The sequence below is a fragment of the Oncorhynchus gorbuscha genome, linkage group LG10, assembly GCF_021184085.1.
Source record: "Oncorhynchus gorbuscha isolate QuinsamMale2020 ecotype Even-year linkage group LG10, OgorEven_v1.0, whole genome shotgun sequence".
In the NCBI taxonomy this organism is placed as follows: Eukaryota; Metazoa; Chordata; class Actinopteri; order Salmoniformes; family Salmonidae; genus Oncorhynchus; species Oncorhynchus gorbuscha.
This window is the reverse complement of record NC_060182.1, coordinates 20,644,928-20,667,424: the sequence shown is the minus strand read 5'-3', so window position 1 is coordinate 20,667,424 and position 22,497 is coordinate 20,644,928. Positions and strand designations below refer to the sequence as shown.

General features: G+C 43.6%; 2 protein-coding genes across 4 annotated transcripts; one reads left to right on the top strand and one right to left on the bottom strand.

Moving 5' to 3' along the window:
- The first annotated feature begins 445 nt into the window (after window positions 1–445).
- On the top strand, window positions 446–14,218 carry LOC124045669 (rabenosyn-5). Of its 3 annotated transcripts, none has more exons than XM_046365163.1 (13): window positions 446–551; window positions 1,380–1,673; window positions 1,799–1,933; window positions 2,175–2,275; window positions 2,405–2,450; window positions 2,606–2,767; window positions 2,894–3,165; window positions 3,237–3,307; window positions 3,419–3,505; window positions 11,864–11,966; window positions 12,174–12,278; window positions 12,441–12,704; window positions 12,848–14,218. In XM_046365163.1, exons 2-13 carry the CDS (start codon window positions 1,442–1,444, stop codon window positions 13,649–13,651), a joined length of 2,382 nt encoding a protein of 793 aa, XP_046221119.1. In that variant the 5' UTR covers window positions 446–551; window positions 1,380–1,441; the 3' UTR covers window positions 13,652–14,218. The 3 variants fall into 3 exon arrangements, with proteins under 3 accessions (XP_046221119.1, XP_046221120.1, XP_046221118.1); XM_046365164.1 differs by lacking the exon at window positions 446–551 and adding an exon at window positions 560–715 and having other exon boundaries at window positions 2,606–2,728; XM_046365162.1 differs by lacking the exon at window positions 446–551 and adding an exon at window positions 560–715.
- Window positions 14,219–16,225: 2,007 nt separating this feature from the next.
- mrps25 (mitochondrial ribosomal protein S25) lies at window positions 16,226–21,865 on the bottom strand. The gene is made up of 4 exons (XM_046365165.1): window positions 21,650–21,865; window positions 17,573–17,679; window positions 17,268–17,355; window positions 16,226–16,505 (listed from the first exon to the last, which is right to left on the bottom strand). Exons 1-4 carry the CDS (start codon window positions 21,781–21,783, stop codon window positions 16,316–16,318), a joined length of 519 nt encoding a protein of 172 aa, XP_046221121.1. The 5' UTR covers window positions 21,784–21,865; the 3' UTR covers window positions 16,226–16,315.
- Between the last annotated feature and the right edge of the window lie 632 nt (window positions 21,866–22,497).

The window sequence follows — 22,497 nt, the reverse complement described above, 5'->3', positions numbered from 1 at the left end:
ACACAGGGAAGAGGGTTACAAATGCACGGTAATGCATGGTGCCTACTCTACACTGGTTCACCAGTCTGGACACAGTTTAGGCCTACTGCACCATGCCTTATGCGAGAGGTATCTGCTGAGCGACAGTCTGAAGTATGGAGGGCAGGTCTCTAGGCTGACGACCTCACAGATCTTCTCCAAGCTGGACATTCTCACTTCTCTCTCTTCCCTCCTCTCTTCCAGTCCACCATGAATATCTATCCTCACAACTCAGTGTTTGTGTGTGTGTGTGTCCAAGAACATGTGCTTCCTCTGATAAATGTATCTCTTTCTGTTATAAAACAGGGCAGTCAGAAGTTAAATCCGGGATCCTTGGGACGTCCATACCCTAAACACTAACCCCTACCTAAACCATTTAAATGTAAACTTCAGTGGGTTAGGGACGTCCCGAGGTTCCCGGATAGCACCGTCGCAGACCTAGGGTCAGGGTTCCTTTTGGCTTCAACGTGCTTTTTGTCCATTCTCACTTCCCGTCTCGGCTGTATGCTAATCACATGACGAGACTATTGACGGTAGGTACCACAGTACAGTGTGTGACTAGACCGTTTTATTATAACTCGGTGGACTAGACTGCTAACTTTTCACCCGCGGAGAGAGCGTTGCAGCTGGAGATTAGCAACGAGCTGTCAAATATTCATACATAAACTACACCGTTAGCAGACTTACATTGCGATCTGTAAGTAAATACATCTGTTTTGGATTGTTTGTGTCATTGGAAACGGTGTGCGCTTGGTGCTGGCTAAACGTCAGAACCAGAACTATAGCTATCTCGTTAGCCTTTTGCTAACTTAGTCAGCTAGCTGTTTTTTTCCATGGTTGCTTTATGTGTGTGAATTGTTCAGTAGCCAGCCAGCTGCCTGGTTATATATCTGTCTGTCTGGACTGGATAGTTCTACTCAAGTGATTTCCCTTCCTACTGACAATGTAAACACAGCCTACTGCTCTCGTTGTTAGCTAGCTAACTTTATTATTTCTAACACTGTATACATTTAGCCATGCATAGGATTTACGTGAGTAGTAAGCGTTCAATGATCAAAGACCGTTATGTCCATGTCACCTGACTAGTCGTTGCTGGATGATTTTAGGGTTGTCATTCAGTAAACCATGACTTCCATAAACAACGATCTGGACTTCTTACCTAGGGTGTAATCATTAGTCCAAACAGTGCAACTAAAACGAGAGTTAATATTGGACAAATTCAGGTAGGTCCCTCCCCATTTAGTTCCATTTGCTTCCGTTTAAGAAATGTTTTACAACAGAATCGGCGTAATATGTCCCTGTATGTTATTGTCAGAACCCTTGACCCCTCTACTGCTTCAAGCTGTCTGTTTCTGCCTCAGGCTTTCTCCTGGTGTATAATGCAGCTGATGAGGGGTGGGCGTCACACCAAGTTGGGCGTGGCATGAGACAGGGACACACTGTGGGTGTCACTGCTACCACCCTGCCCCCCCCCACCCACCCACCCATCAACATGGCCTCCAGCTACCTGCCCCCCTTTGAGGGCACAGGGGAGGTGAAGGAGGGCTTCCTGTGCCCGCTTTGCCTGAAGGACCTGCAGTCATTCTATCAGCTGCAGGAGCACTATGAGGAGGAACACTCTGGGGATGACAGACATGTCAGGGGACAGCTCAAGAGTGAGTCTCTTAATGCTTGTCTTTCCATTTAGGTCAGCTAATAATGCCCCAAGAGTGAGTCTCATAGCCGGGTAGCCTTGCCCAGTTCATTGAAGTAATCACTACTGTCATCCTGTTGGCTGCAGGTCTAGTCCAGAAGGCTAAGAAAGCCAAAGACAAGCTGCTGAAGAGGGATGGAGAGGACAAGCCAGAGATGGACAGCTATGAGTCCTTCTACTACGGTGGAGTAGACCCCTACATGTGGGAGCCTCAGGAGCTGGGTGAGACTGGGAGCAGTATGCAGAGGGGAAACTGGGAGAAGAGCAAAGTGGTGGGGTGGTAAAGGGCTTTACATCTGCTGCTCCAACAATCCACAGTTAACAAGAAATGTATTGGTCTGGTCATTGCATGCTACTGAGTCATCTCACCTGAATTGTAACTAAGAGTGTTGTTTTGTTATGGTCTCTAGTTTTAGAGACTGCTTCCATCCAGTCTGATGGTGTCCCCTCTTCTCCTCCGTAGGAGCCACCAGAAGTCATCTGGACTTCTTCAAGAAGCACAGAGCTGCCAGGATCGACCACTACGTCATCGAGGTCAACAAGCTAATTATCAGGCTGGAGAAAGTGAGCACACAAACAATCACAAGTCGTTTCCCCCTTGGGTTTGTTGATGTGGGTTTGACACATACGGTAGCAGTTACACACCCTTTCTGTCTGGACATGACTCACCATGTATCCTGTCTTGTGTTTCAGCTGACCTCATTTGACAGGATGAACATAGATGCAGGCAAGATTAGAGGTGGGTTGAGAGGGGGCCATATTGCAGTATATTTCGTTTTGTTCATTATCACATTATACAGGACCCACATTTGTTCTTATTGAGTACAGCTCCTCCCTGTGTGAATTTGAACGTCATTTTCTGTGTGAATCCTGAAAATCCACTCCTCTCTCCAGCGATTGAGAAGTCTGTTGTGTCGTGGGTGAGTGACTCTGATGTCCCGTTCTGTCCCGACTGCGGGAACAAGTTCAACCTCCGGAACAGACGACACCACTGCCGTCTCTGTGGCTCCATCATGTGTAAGAAGTGCATGGAGTTTGTGCCCCTGCCTTTGGCTTGTGAGTACACTGTATACACACTTACAGTGATATTACACCCATATTTAACCAGAAAATCAACAGTGACATCAGTGTTTCTCAGAATTAGTTAGTTAGTGACTCACCAACCAGTTCTCTTCTCTCCAGACAAGTTGACCAGTGGGACACGGGAGGCCCTGTGTGTTCCAGGCAGCCCGGGCCAGTCTCAGTCCCCTCCAACAGGGGGTGGTGGGGGCAGCATCAGCGGGATGGGCTCCAGGAGAGGCAGCATCAGCAGCCTGAGCAGTGTCACCTCCATTCTGGAAGAGAAGGATGACGAGAGGATCCGTTGCTGCTGTCACTGCATGGACACCCTGATGAGGAAACAGCAGAAACTGGAGGAGAAGGACCACGTGCCTGACATCGTCAAGCTCTACGAGGTAACACACTGTTGTTCACTGTGTAGTGAGCTTGCTGTCATTCACCATTCATCCTCCTGTCTTCCTTCCAGAGGCTGAGGCTGTGCATGGACAAGGTGGACGAGAGAGCTCCAGAGTACATCAGAATGGCTGAGTCTCTTAAGTAAGACGTAGTCTGTCTGAAATGACACCTCGTTCTCTATATAGTGTGCTACATTTTACGAGAGATGTATGTTGCTGTGGTTCTGTTTGGTCAAACTTTAACTTCTCACAGTGCTGGAGAGACCACCTATAACCTGGACACGGCTGGTGGACTGAGAATGGAAGTCCAGAAATACTACGAACTTATCGATGCACTGAGGTACATACTATATACAGAATGTGTTACGTGTATGTAGGGTTGGCGATATTTGAGGGACACCTCTTCTATGATATGCTACTCTAAATTTCACAATATCCTACACTACCATTCAAAAGTTTGGGGTCAAAGAAAAACACGTTTTCTGTCCATTAAAATAACATTAAATTGATCAGAAATACAGTGTAGACATTGATAAAGTTGTAAATTACTAAATTGTGTTAGCTGGCTAGCTAACTAGCTAATAAAAGTACTGAGTCAGAGCAAATGTAGCTAGCTAATACAGCCTGATACCAGTGCTGGTGGAGGCTTAAATCAGCATGTTGTTTGTGTGCAACAGTATCTTCTAAGTCAAAGAGGAACAGGCGAGGCATGAATATGTTGGCTACATGAATAAAGATTTAATGTAGCCAAAGATTATAGGGTCCCCTAGGAAACACTGAACATCACTTTGGTTCCTACCCTGTCACTTTAACTTTCCATGGCATTTTCATTCGTTGTCATGTCAAACAACACTGTATTCAAAGTGTCCACTTATTTATATTCTAACTATAGAATTGGAATAAACATTCTATTTCCATGATTCCAAAAGTTAATCAAAGTGTTTTGATCTAAATCGCAATTGCAATATTTTGTTAAAAATAAGGTCTTGTTTTTTTGCCCATATCGTGGCAGTGTGGAAATGATCTCAAATGAGTGCAGGAAATGTCGAAATTGATGGAAATGCAGGAAATTATTTTAGGTTGAAGTTGAATTGAACAGTATAAAACAATCAGAATGGAGAAAGTCCCATTGAAATAATTTAGAATGTATGTGTTGCCACCCTAGGGTCACGCACTGCTCATGAAGCAAATGTAGGTCTTTCATTAATCAAAAACATAAAATACCGTCAACATTTTGAAAAATACCATGATATGATATTTTGGCATTATCGCCCAGCCCTATTATAGTCACATTAAATAACCTTAGTATGGGGATAAAATAAGGCTTAGTTCGTTAATTCAGACTTAATTTTCAGCATATTGATACAGCCTCATTTTTGACAACAAATTGATACAGTTCCTAACTGAAATAGCAGTTTTGACTTATAACAGTTCAAATATAAAATCATATAGTCTTGCAGTTCCACTCTTCTAGGATGGCTTTCCACTAGATGTTGGGACATTGCTGCATGGACTCAAATATCATGATATTCGATTTCATCATACACTATATGTGGACACCTGCTCGTCGAACATCTCATTCCAAAATCATGGGAATTAATATTAAGTTGGTTCCCCCTTTGCTGCTAAACAGCTTCCACTCTTCTAGGATGGCTTTCCACTAGATGTTGGGACATTGCTGCATGGACTCTCATTCAGCCACGAGCATTAATGAGGTCGGGCACTGATGTTGGGCGATTAAGCCTGGCTCGCAGTCAGCGTTCCAATTCATCCCAAAGATGTTCGATGGGGTTGAGTTCAGGGCTCTGCACAGGCCAGTCACGTTCTTCCACACCGGTCTTGACAAACCATTTCTTCTTTGTGCATGGTGGCATTGTTTTGCTGAAACAGGAAATGGTCTTCCTCAACTGTTGCCACAAAGTTGGAAGCACAGAATCGTCTAGGGGTGCCCAACCAGTCGATCACAATCTACTGGTCGATCGCGGCATGCTTGCCAGTCGATTGTGAGATGATTATACATCTACTAAAATCCAGCCACACAAATCAATTCCTATAATCTCTTTCACGCTATTTACATTCGACAGTCCTTCATTCATAGCAATGTCTGAAAAGTCACGTGATTTACATAAAATATGACCAGTCCCTGCCCACTTATTGACGTATGCCTAGTTAGCGTGGTCAGATGCCGCACTCCAACGCCAAGTCGAGGTAGTGATGCCAGGCAGGTAGCTAGCTAGCTAACTTTGTATTCAGATTCATTCTTAAGTTGTGTGGTAGACAGCAGCAATAATGAGTGAAAGGAACGATACAAAAAAACAGAAAACTTAGCATTTCCACAAGAATGGGAGGATGATTCTTTTTTTTATCATGTCAAACTCCAAATGTGTGTCTCATCTGCCATAATGGCATCGCTATCCCAAAGAAAGGTAACATAGACATTTAAAACCACACACAAAACCCATGAAAGAGATTTCTCAGCAAAGACTGAATTACGAAGAGGAAAGGTACAAGAACTAAAAAAAATCAACGGGCAGCGTAGCAGTCAATTTTCACAAGGCCTGTGACCGAAGGGAAGGCGGCAACCGTAGCATCTTATCGTGTGAGTCACGTTCTTTCTAGGCATAAAAAGTTGTTCAAAGTTTGGGAGATCAAGGAAGCATTTATTGAGGCTACAGACTCTGGGGATTTTAAGAAAAAGACTGAATTGATGGCTTCCATCAATGACATTCAGTTGTCTAGAAATACGGTGACAAGATGTGAGGGAATAGCGGAGAATCAACTGAAGAAGGATATTGCAGTTTGACGAGTCCACAGATATGATGTGGCACAGTTATGCATTTTCATCAGAATGTTTTTTGACAACATGAGTACAAAGGAAAAACTACAAACTACTTGCCATTTTGCCACTGAAAGGACATACAAGGGGCAAATATATTTTTCAAGCTTTTATGGAGTTTGCTAACAAATTCCAACTGCCCTTTTGTAAGCTTGTTTCCATTACTACCTATGGGGCACCCGCTATGGTAGGCCGCATTATTGGGTTTGTTGCATTGTGCAAACGGGACGATTGTTTCCCGGACTTTCTTAGTTTTCACTGCGTAGTTCATCAGCAAGCTTTGTGTGGGAAGATGTTAAACATGAAAGAGGTGATGGATGTTGCGATTGTGTGTTCTATTCGAGCAAGAACCCTATGGCGGAGGTTATTTCACGCTCACTTCGAAGAGACCGAAGCGGAACACACAGAACTGCTGCTGCTCACGGATGTGCGGTGGCTGAGCAGAGGTACATTTTTAGGGAGATTCAGTGAGTTGTTGCCTGAAATCAAGGAGTTTCTCAAGGTCTCCAAACATGCAGAATATGCACAGCTAGAGGACACACAGTGCTTCCTGGATTTAGCTTTTCTCACTGACCTAACTTGCATGCTTAATGAACTGAATGTAGAGCTGCAAGGAGAAGGCAAACATGTCATCAACATGACCAGCTCTGTGAACACTTTTAAATGCAAACTACAACTGCTCACAAGAAAGCTGCAACGTAAGGACCTGCACTTCTTTCAACACATGCATTCAGAACTTGAATGTCAGGGCAAGGATACAGCACAGTTTGACAGTGCACGTTACGTGGAGCAAGTTCAGAGTATCTTATCTGAGTTTGGTAGGCGTTTCACTGATTTGCATCACTTGAGCCTATTGCTACTTATAAACTCAGCAACAAAAAAAAATGTCTCTTTTTCAGGACCCTGCCTTTCTAATATAATTCGTAGATCTTCATTGTAAAGGGTTTAAACACTGTTTCCCATGCTTGTTCAATGAACCATAAACAATTAATTAACATGCGACTGTGGAACGGCCATTAGACACTAACATCTTACAGACGGTAGGCAATTAAGGTCACAGATATGAAAACTTAGGACACTAAAGAGGCCTTTCTACTGACTCTGGAAAAACACCAAATGAAAGATGCCCAAGCTCACAGCTCATCTGAACGTGCCTTAGGCATGCTGCAAGGAGACGCATAAGACAGCTCTACAGGGAGACAGGACGGACAGCTGATCGTCCTCTCAGTGGCAGACCACGTGTAACAACACCTGCACAGGACCGGTACATCTGAACATCACACCTGCGGGACAGGTACAGGATGGCAACAACAACTGCCCGAGTTACACCTGGAATGCACAATCCCTCCATCAGTGCTCAGACTGTCCGCAATAGGCTGAGATATTGTGGACCGAGGGCTTGTAGGCCTGTTGTAAGGCAGGTCCTCACCAGACAACACCGGCAACAACGTCGCCTATGGGCACAAACCCACCGTTGCTGGACCAGACAGCACTGGCAAAAGGTGCTCTTCACTGACGAGTCGCGGTTTTGTCTCACAAGGGGTGATGGTTGGATTTGCGTTCATTGTCAAAGGAATGAGGCCTGTACTCTGGAGGGGGATCGATTTGGAGGTGGAGGGTCTGTCATGGTCTGGGGCGGTGTGTCACAGCTTCATCGGACTGAGCTTGTTGTCATTGCAGGCAATCTCAACGCTGTGCGTTACAGGGAAGACATCTTCCCTCATGTGGTACCCTTCCTGCAGGCTCATCCTGACATGACCTTCCGACATGACAATGCCACCAGCCATACTACTTGTTTTGTGCGTGATTTCCAGTAAGACAGGAATGTCAGTGTTCTGCCATGGCCTGCGAAGAGCCCGGATCTCAATCCCATTGAGCATGGCTGGGACCTGTTGGATCGGAGGGTGAGGGCTCAGGCCATTCTCCCCAGAAATGTCCGAGAACTTCCAGGTGCCTCGGGGGAAGAGTGGGGTAACATCTCACAGCAAGAACTGGCAAATCTGGTGCAGTCCATGAGTAGGAGATGCACTACAGTACTTAATGCAGCTGGTGGCCACACCAGATACTGACTGTTACTTTTGATTTTGACCCCCCACCCCCCTTTGTTCAGGGACACATTATTCCATTTCTGTTTGTCACATATCTGGAACTTGTTCTGTTTATGTCTCAGTTGTTGAATCTTATGTTCATAGAAATATTTACACATGTTAAGGTTGCTGAAAATAAACGTCTTGTTTCTTTTTTTGAGGAGTTTATGTGCTTTCCGTTTGGCACAGACATAAATGTGGAAGTCATTGCCTCCAAAATGGGATCACTTTTCAGGTGGACACAACTATAGCAGAAACTGAAATTCTCACCCTTCAAAATGACATTCAGCTGAAATCTAGGGCAGCCACTGAGATGAAGGAAGAGTTCTGGGAGCTACTGCTAGAGGAGAAGTATCCCAAATACGACGTGCTTTCAATTTATCAGACCTTTTTGAATCAACCTACCTCTGTGAGTCTGCATTTTCTCACATGAAGATAATTAAGTCCAAGTACAGATCTACTATGACGGATGACCACCATGTGGACTGCATGAGACTTGCAACACGCTGCTGCAGCCCTGACTATAAAAAACTACTTGCCTCCACCAATGCCAAAAGTCACACTAAGGTAGGAAATTAAATGAGTTGCACTTATTTGCGTAAAACATGTTATTGGTCCACATTATATTTGGGTATCATAGCAACAGGTTCATACTCAGTGGTGTGTTGCGTTTCATCCGTTTTTGTTGGTTGGTTTACATTTAGACTGGTAGATCTCACCAGGCTGGCAAATGAAAAAGTAGATCTCACGTCAAAGAAGGTTGGGCACACCTGGTGTAGAATGCCATTATATGCTGTAGCGTTAAGATTTCCCTTCACTGGAACTAAGGGGCCGAGCCCGAACTAAGAACAACAGCCTCAGGCTATTTCCTTCTCCACTAAACTTTACAGTTGGCACTGCATTGGGGCAGACTGTCAGATGGTGAAGCGTGACTCATTTATCCAAAGAACATGTTTTCACTGCTCCAGGGTCCAATGGCGGCAATGCATGGTGATCTTAGGCACTTGGTGGTCCCGTTCTGTGAGCTGTTGTTGCTCCTAGACATTCCCGCTTCACAATAACAGCACTTACAGTTGACCAGGGCAGATATTTGACAAACTGACTTGAAAGTCACTGAACTCTTCAGTAAGGCCATTCTACTGCCAATGTCATTCTACTGTTTGTCTATGGAGATTGCATGACTGTACGCGATTTTATACACCTGTCAGTAGGGTTGCACATTTTGGGGAATATTCAGAGGTGAAAACTTTCCATGGGAATTAACGGAAATAATGCAAATGGTTATTAATACCATTTTAAATTTAGATGCTTTTTGCATTGGGTAGATTTACCATATATGGAGACAGAAACATAAACCCTATACCATATCATAAGTAGACATAATTTCAAATGATTAAATCCTTCCAATAGAAAAAAAAGCCTCAAATTTGCCCGGATGGCCACCAATCTTTCAACCTTTGTATTGGTCAGCCTGTTGTGTGTGTTCCCAAACAAGGACCAGTTGCGCTCTGAGTTGGCTGATGAGATATGTTGGCACGACTGCCATATAGCATCTCCATCCCAAAGCCCTTGCTTGGAAGTGTACTTCGCCAGACTGCCAAGAACCTTGCCCTCATCCAGGCCAAGGTGGCGAGACACAGTAGTGACACCATAGGCCTTGTTGATCTCTGCACCATACTTAGGGTCCAACATGTACGCTGCGGCGTGTATGGGCTTCAGGCAGAAGTCTTCACGCTTTTTGATGTATTTCAGAACTGCAGTTTCCTCTGTTAGAACAACAGTGAAGTGGGTAGGGCAGTACAGATTTATTCTCTTACATCTACAAGCAGAGTCTGAACATCAGACAGGATGGCATTGTCTCCCTCAATCTGTGCAATGGCTACTGCTATAGGTTTCAGGAGTTTCAGGCTGCTTACCACTCTCTCCCAAAATACATCATCCAGGAGGATCCTCTTGATGGGGCTGTCCATATCGGCAAATTGTGATATGGCCATTTCTTGGAGAGACTCCTTCCCCTCCAACATGATGACAACAACACCCCAATGGGTTTTGCTGGGCAGCTTCAATGTGGTGCTCTTATTCTTCTCACTTTGCTTGTTGAGGTAGATTGCTACTATAACTTGATGACCCTTCACATACCTAACCATTTCCTTGGCTCTCTTGTAGAGTGTACTGTATCCATTGTTTTCAGTGCCATGATGTCCTTGAGGAGCAGATTCAGTGCATGAGCAGCACAGTCAATGGGTGTGATGTGAGGGTAGGATTCCTCCACTTTAGACCAAGCAGCTTTCATGTTCGCAGCATTGTCTGTCACAAGTGCAAATACCTTCTGTGGTCCAAGGTCATTGATGTCTGCCTTCAGCTCATCTGCAATGTAGAGGCCAGTGTGTCTGTTGTCCATTGTGTCTGTGTGCTCTTGTAGAATACTGTTTGAGGGGTGGAGATGATGTAGTTAATTATTCCTTGCCCACGAACATTCAACCACCCATCAGAGATGATTGCAATACAGTCTGCTTTCTCTATGATTTGCTTGATCTTCACTTGAACTCTGTTAAACTCTGCATCCAGCAAATGAGTAGATAAAGCATGTCTGGTTGGAGGGGTGTATGCTGGGTGAAGAACATTCAGAAATCTCTTCCAATACACATTGCCTGTGAGCATCAGAGGTGAACCAGTTGCATACACAGCTCAAGCAAGGCGTTCATCAGCGTTTCTCTCACTACATTCCTGTATTGAGTCAAGAAAACTTCTCATTCCAGGAAGACCATGAGCTGTTTCTATCGATAAGGTGTCTGATTCATCATTTTCACCTCAAATAGAAGTAGAGGGACTTTTGTCAGAGGTTGCTTGTTGTGAGCGCTGAGGGAACTTTATGCACTTGGCTAGATGATTCTGGATTTTTGTTGCATTCTTCACATGATTTGCCACAGTATTTACAAAAGTACACTTTTCCTTCTACATTAGCTGCTATGAAATGTCTCCACACATCAGATAATGCCCATGGCATTTTCCTGTAAAGATTCGAAAAAAAGGAGTAAAGACAAAATATAATTCCATGTACAGATAAATAGTTAAAGCAGTTAGATTAAACAACTCCTTTGTAAGATAAATGTTTTAAAATGAAACATGTATGGAAACAGGTGAATTAACACTCCTTAGTTAGCAGGCTCAAGAAAGCTAAAACCCAAATGGTAGCAAAAACTAACTAGCATAAATTGTTAACAAGTTAGAAAGGAGTTAAAAACACTTTGCTGTAGGCTACTATTTACTATTTAACAAAAAATATGTCATATAAAATATATTCACCCCTGCCAGTATTGTAATCAAAACATACCAGAAAGCATGTAGTCCTTGACTCAGACAGTCTAGTAGTGTGGGCTCAATAGCATCTCATTAGTGTGCAAGATCTTGAGAATCAGCTGCACATGTGATGGAAGAATGCACTGTGCATGTAGAGGATTGCAATTCCATTGAATTGGGGATAGTTCAACCAAAATATGCCACAAGACCTAGAATTGCCTTATGTGTATCCCACAAAAAAGGTTCATTATAAGCTAACTTTCTTTTAAAGAATTTAAGCAAGATTCCCAAAGTTCCCGGGCTTTACTTCCCATGGAATATTTTCTGGAAAGCTTTCTGGAAAGCTTCCACTAATTTGAAGGGATGTCCACCTACTTTTGTGTATATATAGTGTATTTTGGCCCAACTGTAGTTTGAATAAAAGTGTCTGCCAAATAACCATATTCTTGTAACATTCTCTATGTATTTCTGTCAGTAAGAGGATCTTAACACTGGGAATGAAGGAGGAGCCACAGCCCCATCCAAAGAATCTCCAGCTACAGAGGATGGTCAGATACACAGCCACACTGTTCGTCCAGGTGAGACAGAGGGTACACTACTGTACATAAAGAGCAGTTATGGATAAGCTGAATGGTGTGGTGAAGAGTGAATGATTGGTCACTTTCCCCAGAATAATAGCTCATTACACAACACATGCAAACACCTCCCTCTCTTTCTCAACCCTTTTCTCTCTCTTTCTCTGTTTCTCTCCATCTCTCTCTCCCTATCCCGCCCCCCTCCTGCAGGAGAAGTTACTGGGTCTGATGTCTCTGCCCACTAAGGATAAGTATGAGGAGCTGAAGATGAAGCGGAAGCAGGAGCAGGAGAAGAGGCTCGCCCAGGAAAGACTGGTGAGGAGGCTGCTTATTGTTTAAACTAAAGACACAATAATGATACTCCAAAAAGGGTCTGATATGTCTGATACCAGGAAAGCTAAAAGCAACTGCTTTTATAAGTAGTGTATTATATAGTAAAGCTGTCTCTAAAAGCGTACCTTCCTATCTTCCTGCCAGGCTGCCCAGAAGAGAAGGCAGGACTCTGAGAAGAACCGCCCAGCCTCTAGCACCAATGGGGAGCCTCCCCAGGCCCCCAGAGTCCCCCGCATGACCAAAGCTGGAGGCTGGCTGCCCTCCTCAGACACCCTCCACACCCACGGGGAGCTGGAAGACCCCATGCTGCAGCAGATAGAGAATATCCGGTCGTTCCTGCGGCAGGCCAAGGCCGCCCATAGACATGACGAGGTGGCCATGCTGGAGGAGAACCTCAGGCAGCTTCAGGTGGGGAAACCTACATAATGTTACAAAATGTAGCTGCGATATGTACTGCGATTACAATGCAATGGACCGTAACAGGGCTCTGGTCAGAAATAGTGCACTGTGTAGGGACTAGGGTGTGATTTGTTGAACTGTGTGTTGTCCAGGATGAGTACGACCAGCAGCAGACCCACCTGGCCATCACTCTGTCCCAGAGACTGGCCCAGGAGGAGCTGCAGCACCTGGAGGACAGGGAGAGGGGGAAGATGAAGCACAGGGCTCAGAGCCAAGCCCCAGGATCCACTCAGGCCACATACACCTGGCAGGGCTCACTGAACCTAACTGATACAGGGAGCCTCCATAGGGAGGGGGAGGAAGAGAACAAGGAGGAAGAGTTGACCCCTAAAGCAGAGAGCAGCCCCCCGTCCATGAGGGCCTTCCCTGCCCTGACGGACCAGGATGAGGAGTCGCCCCCGTGGCTGGGGGGAGATGTAGAGGGACAGAACAGCGCCTCCTTCAACCCCTTTGAGGAAGACTCCACCACGGTGGAGGAGGATCCATCCAACCCGTTCTCCGAGGAGATCCAGAAGGAGCACAAGGAGGTAGCTAACGGGAAGAAGGAGTACAACCCGTTTGAGGAGGAAGAGGAGGGCGGGGTGCAAGGGCAGGCTGATGGCGTCACAGGCAACCCTTTCGAAGAGGAGGAGAACGATGAAGGTAACCCTTTTAAAGAGGCTTCTGGGAATACCCTGCCGGGAGCCTCGACCAATCCCTTTGAAGAGGAGGGTGAGGCAGCAATGCCGGACGTTGACCTAATCGAGGAGGAGTTGCTGCTGCAGCAGATCGATAACATTCGGGCGTACATCTTCGACGCCAAGCTCAACGGGAGGCTGGATGAGGTGGAGCTGCTGTCAGAGAACCTGAGAGAGCTGCAGCGCACCCTGCAGGAACAGAAGCTTAAGACACACTGACAGAGAAACTACTCCCATCTCTACTTTTCTCATCCTCCATGCCAGCACCTGATTCTTACAACAGGGCTGCCCACCCAGGGCTAGAAGCTAATCCTGCGACTCTACAGTAGTTCCCTTTAAAGCTGGTATCCGCAAAAGGCGAAACATCGCCACTGGTCGCCCCAGGTGCATTTGTTAATGTTTTTCAAACGGAGGAGATGAGCATCCAGTATCATGATAAAAACAGTTTATAGTACATACTCTGCTGTTATATCCAGAGGAGGCTGGTGGGGGAAGCTATTGTAATGGCCGGAATGGAATGATTGGAACGGAGTCAAACGTGGTTTCCATATGTTCTGTGTGTTTGATAACATTCCATTTCAGCAATTACAAAGAGCCCATCCTTCTATAGCTCCTCCCACCAGCCTCCACTGGTTCTATCTCATGTGCAATGATGTCCGATGAAAAAAGTGTTTTGTCTTTGTTGTTGTAATAATGCAAACAGACATGGCAGTTTCACCGCTAATGATTCCAGCTTGAAATGGCCAATGATCTCATTGATTCTGGGTTGGTTAAGGTCCGTGTTAGGTGGGTTAAAACATTTGTGAAGGAACCACCCATCCCCCATTCCCCTTGAGTATTAGCCCTCTAGAATAAGGGCCGCATCTCAATAGTCTATACTCCCTCTCCTTCATCTGTATTGATGTGAATGAACTGCACAGGTGACAGCACCTAGCATTATTTCTTTGCCGATCCTGATCATCCTGCCATGTAAGTGCAGGGTCAATGAGAGGAGACAAGGAGAGAAAGCAAAACTAGTCTATTGAGACCCTGCTCAGTGTTATGCAGCCTAGCACTAAAAGGAGATGCATTTACATTAATTTCTTCACTCTTGTACATACTAATAACACTCACACTCTATGAAGGCCTCATTTAGGAGCCCTGTTGTTTTTGTAATTCTATCTGTATGGTAAGAAGAAGCACAAGGGCAGAGTAAGTCATCACTTCCAGACAGTTGTGCAGTCAGCCACAGGAGGTAGGATCCAAGGGGTCATATTTGGGCAACAGAGGCCTGACATCATCTGTAGTCCTGCTATTCAATACCGATACCTTATGTAGAACCAGGGTTGCCTTGAAGGTCGCAGTTTTTGGAAATGTTATGGTCTTCTTGAACGAAAACGTTCACTCTGAACTGACAGTTGTCGTCGGCACCTGAATACTAAGCATGACTAACTTGTTACTGCTACATTTTGTCTGTCAGATCTTCACATGCATGTTTGAGTTTGTATGGGAGTGGAACCCCATTGCCGTTAAGACATTTTTTCTCTGTCATCCCTGGGGGTCCAGTGACCGCTAGAAAGAGAATGTTGATGAACAAAACATTAAGCCATGGTGAGCGATACCAACAAAAGTTGTAAAATCCTGCTTTGCTTTCAGGGACTCCTTCTGTTAGCTGGTTATGTCTATTGAATGACTAAGTTGAAGCGCAGGATAGATTCATTTTTTTTGAGTGTGCATGATATCACTGAGACGCTTCTGCAGTGGTCCAAAGTAGGCTAGTCTTTCAATTATGATTTTTTTCCTAGTCTCTCTCCCTGCGCTGTGTTCTCCTCCCAACACAGTGGAGACAAATCCTAACCCTGTGTTTTCTCTTAGTGCACCAATGATGGTAGGGTCAGAATCTGTCCTGCTCTGAACTTACTTTCTCACCCTGCAAACATCCAGTGTACTTTCTCATATGCCAACTTAACTACAGTATGTATTTATGCAACTGGTTCAACCAAGTCTCTCTTAACTGCACTTACCAATTAACACACAACACAGTTGTTGCACTGGAGATGTTTAGGTCCGAGGCACAGAATAATAGGTTACTTTACCCAGAATGCTCCATCTGTCACAGCATCAGCCTTCTACTCTGTATTCATAAGGTCTTGGCAAAACTTACATTTAGTTTCCCTCTTTGGATTCTTGATTTCTCATTGGTAATTAAAAAACACTAAACCGATTCAATGCTACCTAGTATTATCACATACTGTTTCCTGTTGTACTGTTTCCTGTTGTACTTTGTATCCAAGTACTAATTTCCTTGCCTTATACAACAGTACTTGATATTAAGTTGAACTAAAGCAGTATTGTTTGCTGTAGTCTCATGCACACTCAACTGTGTTGTAGCTAAACAGAACCTTTTGAAACATGCATAATTTATTTGTGGCAAATATTAATGAACTGTTGAGCTTTTTCATAATGTTGCCTGTTTACCTGTCACTGGCTCTGTTTACACAGGCAGCTCAATTCAGATTCCCCCCCACTAAATTGGTCTTTTGACTAATCACATCAGATCTTTTCAGAGCTGATTGACAAAAGACCAATTATTGAAACATCCGAACAGGGCTGCCTGTCTAAACACAGCTATTGAGGCTCCATCACTCAACACTAATTAAAGACATGACCTATGAAAAATTGGAAGGGTGGCATTTTCATTTATCGACATTACAGGATGCAAGTGTGTGTTGCAAATATTATGCATCAAACTCCACACATACACACTTGATTTAATTCATCAGTCTCAATCATCCTTATTTACAACCGCTGACATAAAATCAAACTATTTCCTTTAATGTACAAAAACAAATCCACAGTATTTCCAGTGAAACATATTTGATATAGTAGTATTGCTGTCCAGTCTCAGTCCTGTGCGGCTGCCATCTGTGTGCGGTATTTCCCAGTCATCTCCTTGGGCAGCGGCGTGGTGCCCGGGCAGGGAACCTGGCCTTCCACCTCACAGATACACTCCTTCAGACAGTACTTCTTGGGCCCAAAGTTGGCTGGGTTAGCAGCCTCCATCCTGGCTAAAGCCTCAGCCTGCAGGACCTCACTAGAAGGGGAGAGAATAGACAATGATGAGAAGACAAATTAACCAGTAATATTATATTATACACTTAGACAAGAGTAACACCTAACCTTAAAGGGCTAGTGCATTCAAAAACGTGAGTTTCCTGTGTTGTGTATATTTCCACACTGAGGTTGGAATAATTCGGTGAAATTGTGAAAACGATAATGCCCTTTTAGTGTAAGAGCTGTTTGACAAGACTGCCTGAAATATCAGCCTGTTTTGGTGGGAGAGTTTCAAACCTCTAGGGTACTTTAATTGTTACCCAGCAATGATTTTATAAAAATGTCTGCATTGGACCTTAACATTCCTCTTGACATTAGGCTACTGTCAGTGACATTAACTTGTGGCTTATTTACTGGTATCTAGCCTGAGGACTAGTCTGTTTATGCTTTAGCTTAGCCAAATCATTTGTGGTTGTCATGACAAACAGACTGCTGCAACCCAGGGAGGCCTACACATCTACACTTCTGGGATGTATTCATTAGTCAGATTCTGTTGCAAAATGATTTGCATATGAAAAACAATAGTTTCTATTGGACAGATGCAAGTAGGTCCCACCCCTTTTCGTTCTGTTTGCTTCCATTTGGTTCCTAGAGTAAACCGTTTGTTGCAAAACGTTTTGTGACCGACCAAACGTTTTGCAAAGGAATTCGACTAATGAACACATCCCTGTTATAGAACCAAATCAAGCAGTTGGCTGTGATGAGAATGGGTATCGGAGATTATGGTACTATCAGTACTTACTTGGTCTTGCCAAGAATAGTCTTGACATGTTGGGTGATTTGTTTATGGTCCTTCCCCTCCACATCCACCAACACCTGCTCTCCATCATCTATATGGAAGAGATATACAGATCCTTTTCATTTACTAATTATTTTCTAATTCTAAGGATATACCATGTCAGACTTCTAAACAACAAAACAGGAAACAATAGACTTGATAAAATCACAACCACAGACTTTATGCAGTAATGACAGATGCACAAACATGTAAAATAGAGGCATAGTTAAAGGTTCTATCAATCATAGTAAGTACAGAATTGGACTCACCTAGGTAGAACTTTAGGAATGGCGATGGTGTCATGTTCTTAAACATCATAATTTGAACCCAAGGATTTTTGTACTGAATTTGTGGAACATTGAAGAACACAAATTTTCTGCAGAAAAAGAGAAAAGATGCATGGCCAACCAGGCTGTACCAACACACTCATAGATCCTGACCACTGGCTTATAGCTCTGATCCAGGGCGTTACGAGAGTCTTGCAAAACAACACGTTGTCACATGATCGACAGTTTGTACTTTCAGGACAACTGGGAATTCGAAAAGAAACGAGGTCAAGTCATTGACAGCAGTGATCTTCAGGTCGGAATATGGAGTGAGATACATGCCAAAATGTTGAACGTACGTATCAGCAGGATCGGAAGAAAATCCATACATAAATTGTTAGGATCATAAGAAAAGTCATGCATAAAATCTGTGAACATTCAAACGCCATGTTACGATTACGGCCTAACATTTTAGACTTGAACAAATCTTGTGCAGCAATTCTGACGTACAATAATAACTTAAGGTTGTCAGTTTCATGTTACCAACAAAAACATACACCAAATGGCCTGTGAGGAGTGCTACGCGAACAAGCAAAACACAGTATGTGTTAAACAGTAGTAACCAGTAGTATCTACCAGGAATAATGAAACAGAATAATAATGGCTGTTTTGTGAATCTATTAATTATGTATGAACTCTTTGAACTCAATTTCTTTTTTCTAATCACTCAAAATCTTGCCAAAGCATATTCGGTAGGAGGGGTTAATATGATTTATATGAATTGGGTCATGAACCTATGGACTTTTGAAATTAACAAAGGGAGAGGTTAAGCATAGGCAAAGCCTGCCATAAGCTTATTCCCACACTTTACAATAACTCTGTTGCAGTGGTCTTAGGTAGTCTCTGTATAGGCTATTCCCTCCATCCCGACACTGCTGCCCAGTTGAAGCGCTTGTGATCTCCATGCGCCTTCAGAAAAGCATCCCTCACCCTCAGAAAAGCATCCCTCACCCTCAGAAAAGCATCCCTCACCCTCAGAAAAGCATCCCTCACCCTCAGAAAAGCATCCCTCACCCTCAGAAAAGCATCCCTCACCTTCAGAAAAGCATCCCTCACCCTCAGAAAAGCATCCCTCACCCTCAGAAAAGCATCCCTCACCCTCAGAAAAGCATCCCTCACCCTCAGAAAAGCATCCCTCACCCTCAGAAAAGCATCCCTCACCCTCAGAAAAGCATCCCTCACCCTCAGAAAAGCATCCCTCACCCTCAGAAAAGCATCCCTCACCCTCAGAAAAGCATCCCTCATGCCGTTCTGGAGGCCTATTTGACTACTAGCCCAAAAAAAAGCGTAGAGCATGCATGACTCGTTCAACGCATCATTCCAACATTTAATTAATCCTTCATTCAGTTCAGTCAGCATGTCATCCATTTAGTCATTTGTGAATTGCGATAGGAACTAAATCAAAGAGAATAGAACAGTTTTATCCATTTGTTTATTGAAATCCATGTGAGTATTCAAAATTAGCCAAAATTCCCAAGTTCTTTAGCCTTCCACTTTAATAATTCAATGTTTAATTTAGGCCTATCCAAATAAAAAAAATAGTCCTTCAACTTGTAGGCATTGCAACTTAGGCTATCATTTTGGATACTGGTGTCTTGTAGAATAATTGTAGAACTCTATTTGTGTATTATAGCTTTTTATTATAAGGCTCCCCTTAAAAAGAGACCCTAGCTAACAGGCCTCAAAATACATTTTAAACAAAATAGTTTGAAGCTGGCTTAACTCTGGGCTGAGGGTGTAAACATTGGCATGGTTGTTGCTGATAGGATGATAGGGAAAACAGATTTGGCAATAAGAATAGGCTATAGTCAAAACCATTTGGGAACCCTTGGCTATTTCGCTCAGGACAGCCTAATCATATTAACTTTCTATTTTGCAGCTCAGGTGGTTATTCAAGACAAGGCTCTTCTGTGCCTTTAACAAGTCATTTGCTGAAGGCCAAGCCTTCAGCAACTTCATCTACTGGTATAACGTCGCTATTGGGGGCGGCAGGGTAGCCTAGTGGTTAGAGCGTTGTAGTAGTAACCGGAAGGTTGCAAGTTCAAACCCCCGAGCTGACAAGGTACAAATCTGTCGTTCTGCCCCTGAACAGGCAGTTAACCCACTGTTCCTAGGCAGTCATTGAAAATAAGAATTTGTTCTCAACCGACTTAAAAATTGAATGTAGTTCTAAAACAAGCTCTAGACTTTTATTTTGGAAATTAAACTGGGAGCCGCAAAGCAACTGGGCTAGAGGTTTTTACCTTTATTTAACTAGGCAAGTTGCTTGATTGATTAGCTAACTTCGACTAGTAGCCCTAACTATTGCGTAGCTGTGACTAGTAGCCCTAACTATTGCGTAGCTGTGACTAGTAGCCCTAACTATTGCGTAGCTGTGACTAGTAGCCCTAACTATTGCGTATCTGTGACTAGTAGCCCTAACTATTGCGTAGCTGTGACTAGTAGCCCTAACTATTGCGTAGCTGTCACTAGTAGCCCTAACTATTGCGTAGCTGTCACTAGTAGCCCTAACTATTGCGTAGCTGTGACTAGTAGCCCTAACTATTGCGTAGCTGTGACTAGTAGCCCTAACTATTGCGTAGCTGTGACTAGTAGCCCTAACTATTGCGTAGCTGTGACTAGTAGCTAGGGTTGCAGAATTACAGGAACCTTCAATAAATTACCTGGGTTTTCCAGAAATCCTAGTTGGAGGTTTCCCTGGTTGGAGGGACTCTGATTCTCTATTGGTTTCAGACTTTTGGCCTCCCATCCCTTTCTAACCACCTCTCGCCGGCTTTGTATTCATGTTACCTGATGAAGTTGCTGTACAATATGATATTGTTGCCATCTGATGCACATTCAGATGTCATAAATCAGCACTGCAGAGCTCTCCCTGTACTATGCCGTGCCTTGATTGTATTACTGTTGAAAGACATTCAAAGACTCAATCACGGACACTCTTACTGACAGTTGTGGCTGCTTTGCGTGATGTATTGTCTCTACCTTCTTGCCCTCTGTGCTGTTGTCTGTGCCCAACAATGTTTGTACCATGTTTTGTGCTGCTACCATGCTGCGTTGCTGCCTTGCTATGTTCTTGTCTTAGGTCTCTCTTTATGTAGTGTTGTCTCTTGTCGTGATGTGTGTTTTGTCCTATATTTATAGGTTATTTATTTATAATTTTTTAAATCCCAGCCCCTGTCCCCGCAGGTCTTTTGCCTTTTGGTATGCCGCCATTGTAAATAAGAATTTGTTCTTAACTGACTTGCCTAGTTAAATAAAGGTTAAATTAAATAAATTCCCAGAATCAAGCAGGAATAAACAGTAAATCCAGTAGCATCCAACCAGGTTCTCTGCAACCTTACTAGTAGCTGTGACTAGTAGCCCTAACTATTATGTCACTGTGACTAGTAAGAAAGAGAGCAACAACCATGCCAATGTTTACACCCTCAGCCCAGCGTTAAGCCAGCTTCAACTTGTGTAAAAACTTCAGACTCCTTAACTCCAATAACTTTAGAGCTACGGTTTAATTACTGTCCCCTACACTGAAGGGAGAGAGAAACAGAGGGAGAGTATTTCAATTCAGTAACTTTAAAAGTTTATTCTACCGTTTGAATCACCATCCCCTCACTTCTTTATACAAATATTGAGACTGATAATACAGGGACCAGTACGAGTATCGGGGGAGGAGAGCTTTGAACTTTAAATGATCACACAGATCTAATTGAACGTTTACGTTTTACGCTTCTTTTTTTACGACACGTAAATGTAACCTTTTGGCAACTATCTCGTTCCATATCAGAAATTCGGAGATCTAGAAAGATGCCTGAGTTTGACATGGAATTCAGAGTCGGGTGACCATTTTAAACGATTTTCCCAGTCTGAGCTCCCCCCCTCTTGAACGCAGTTAACTCGGCAACTACTGGTTCAATTTCTATTGCATATCTGTACAATTATAACAATGAAACAGAAATAGCATTGCTCTCTGCATTGAAAGACTTATCCAAAAACAGCTAGGTTAACTAGCTAGTATAACAAACTGACCTTGCTCCGTCGCTGAGCTGTCCATGTGTGTTGTAATTTACTGTCAAAATCTTTACTCTGTTTTTCAATACAACTTCTCCCTTCTGGAGATACTCCAGCGTTCGTCTAATGGGGAATCTTCCTTTCATAGGCATTTTTAGTCTTTATTTCCACGTTATAATTTGGAATTGAAAAGGACGCACAACACTCCAGTTGGACGCTCTTTGATGACGTAACCTATATGCGTAAAGTTTAAGGTCCTTTACTAGTTACCACAGCCACAAAGACTTAAACCCTGCCTATTTCTAAACTTTTATTTTAAACCTAACCTTAACCACGCTGCTAACCCTGACCGTAAGACCAAAAGCTAACGTTTGTTTTCATGATTTTTTTTGTGACATGGCCAATTAACTTTGTGGCTGTGATAACTAGTGGAAACCAACATTTATTGTCTTCTTCTTCAGTGGTATTTCACGTGATCTATATTCCAATCCCTAATTTTTTCAATCTTCCATAGCTCTCTCCTCGGTGCTCTGGGGCCTGAGAGGGTATCACTCCTTGTGACAGTGCATCATCTAACGCCTACCCTAAAAAATATTTTACTCCCAGGATCTGCTCTGCCGTATCCACAATAATGTCCATCTTCTTAGACTTTCCCTCCAGTTTAGCTGTACCCTTGATCACCATTGCCAAAAAAAAATCAACAAAGTCCACCTTCTTTACAATTAACATCGCCGGATCCTGCTGGTGGGGAGCCAACTATGCAGCATGCATTGAAGGCCTATTCAACACTAGGTGTCTTCTTTCCCATCCCAACTTTGCTTCTTTTCCCATTCTTTTGGACAGAGGTCCATTCTTCCTTCCACCGC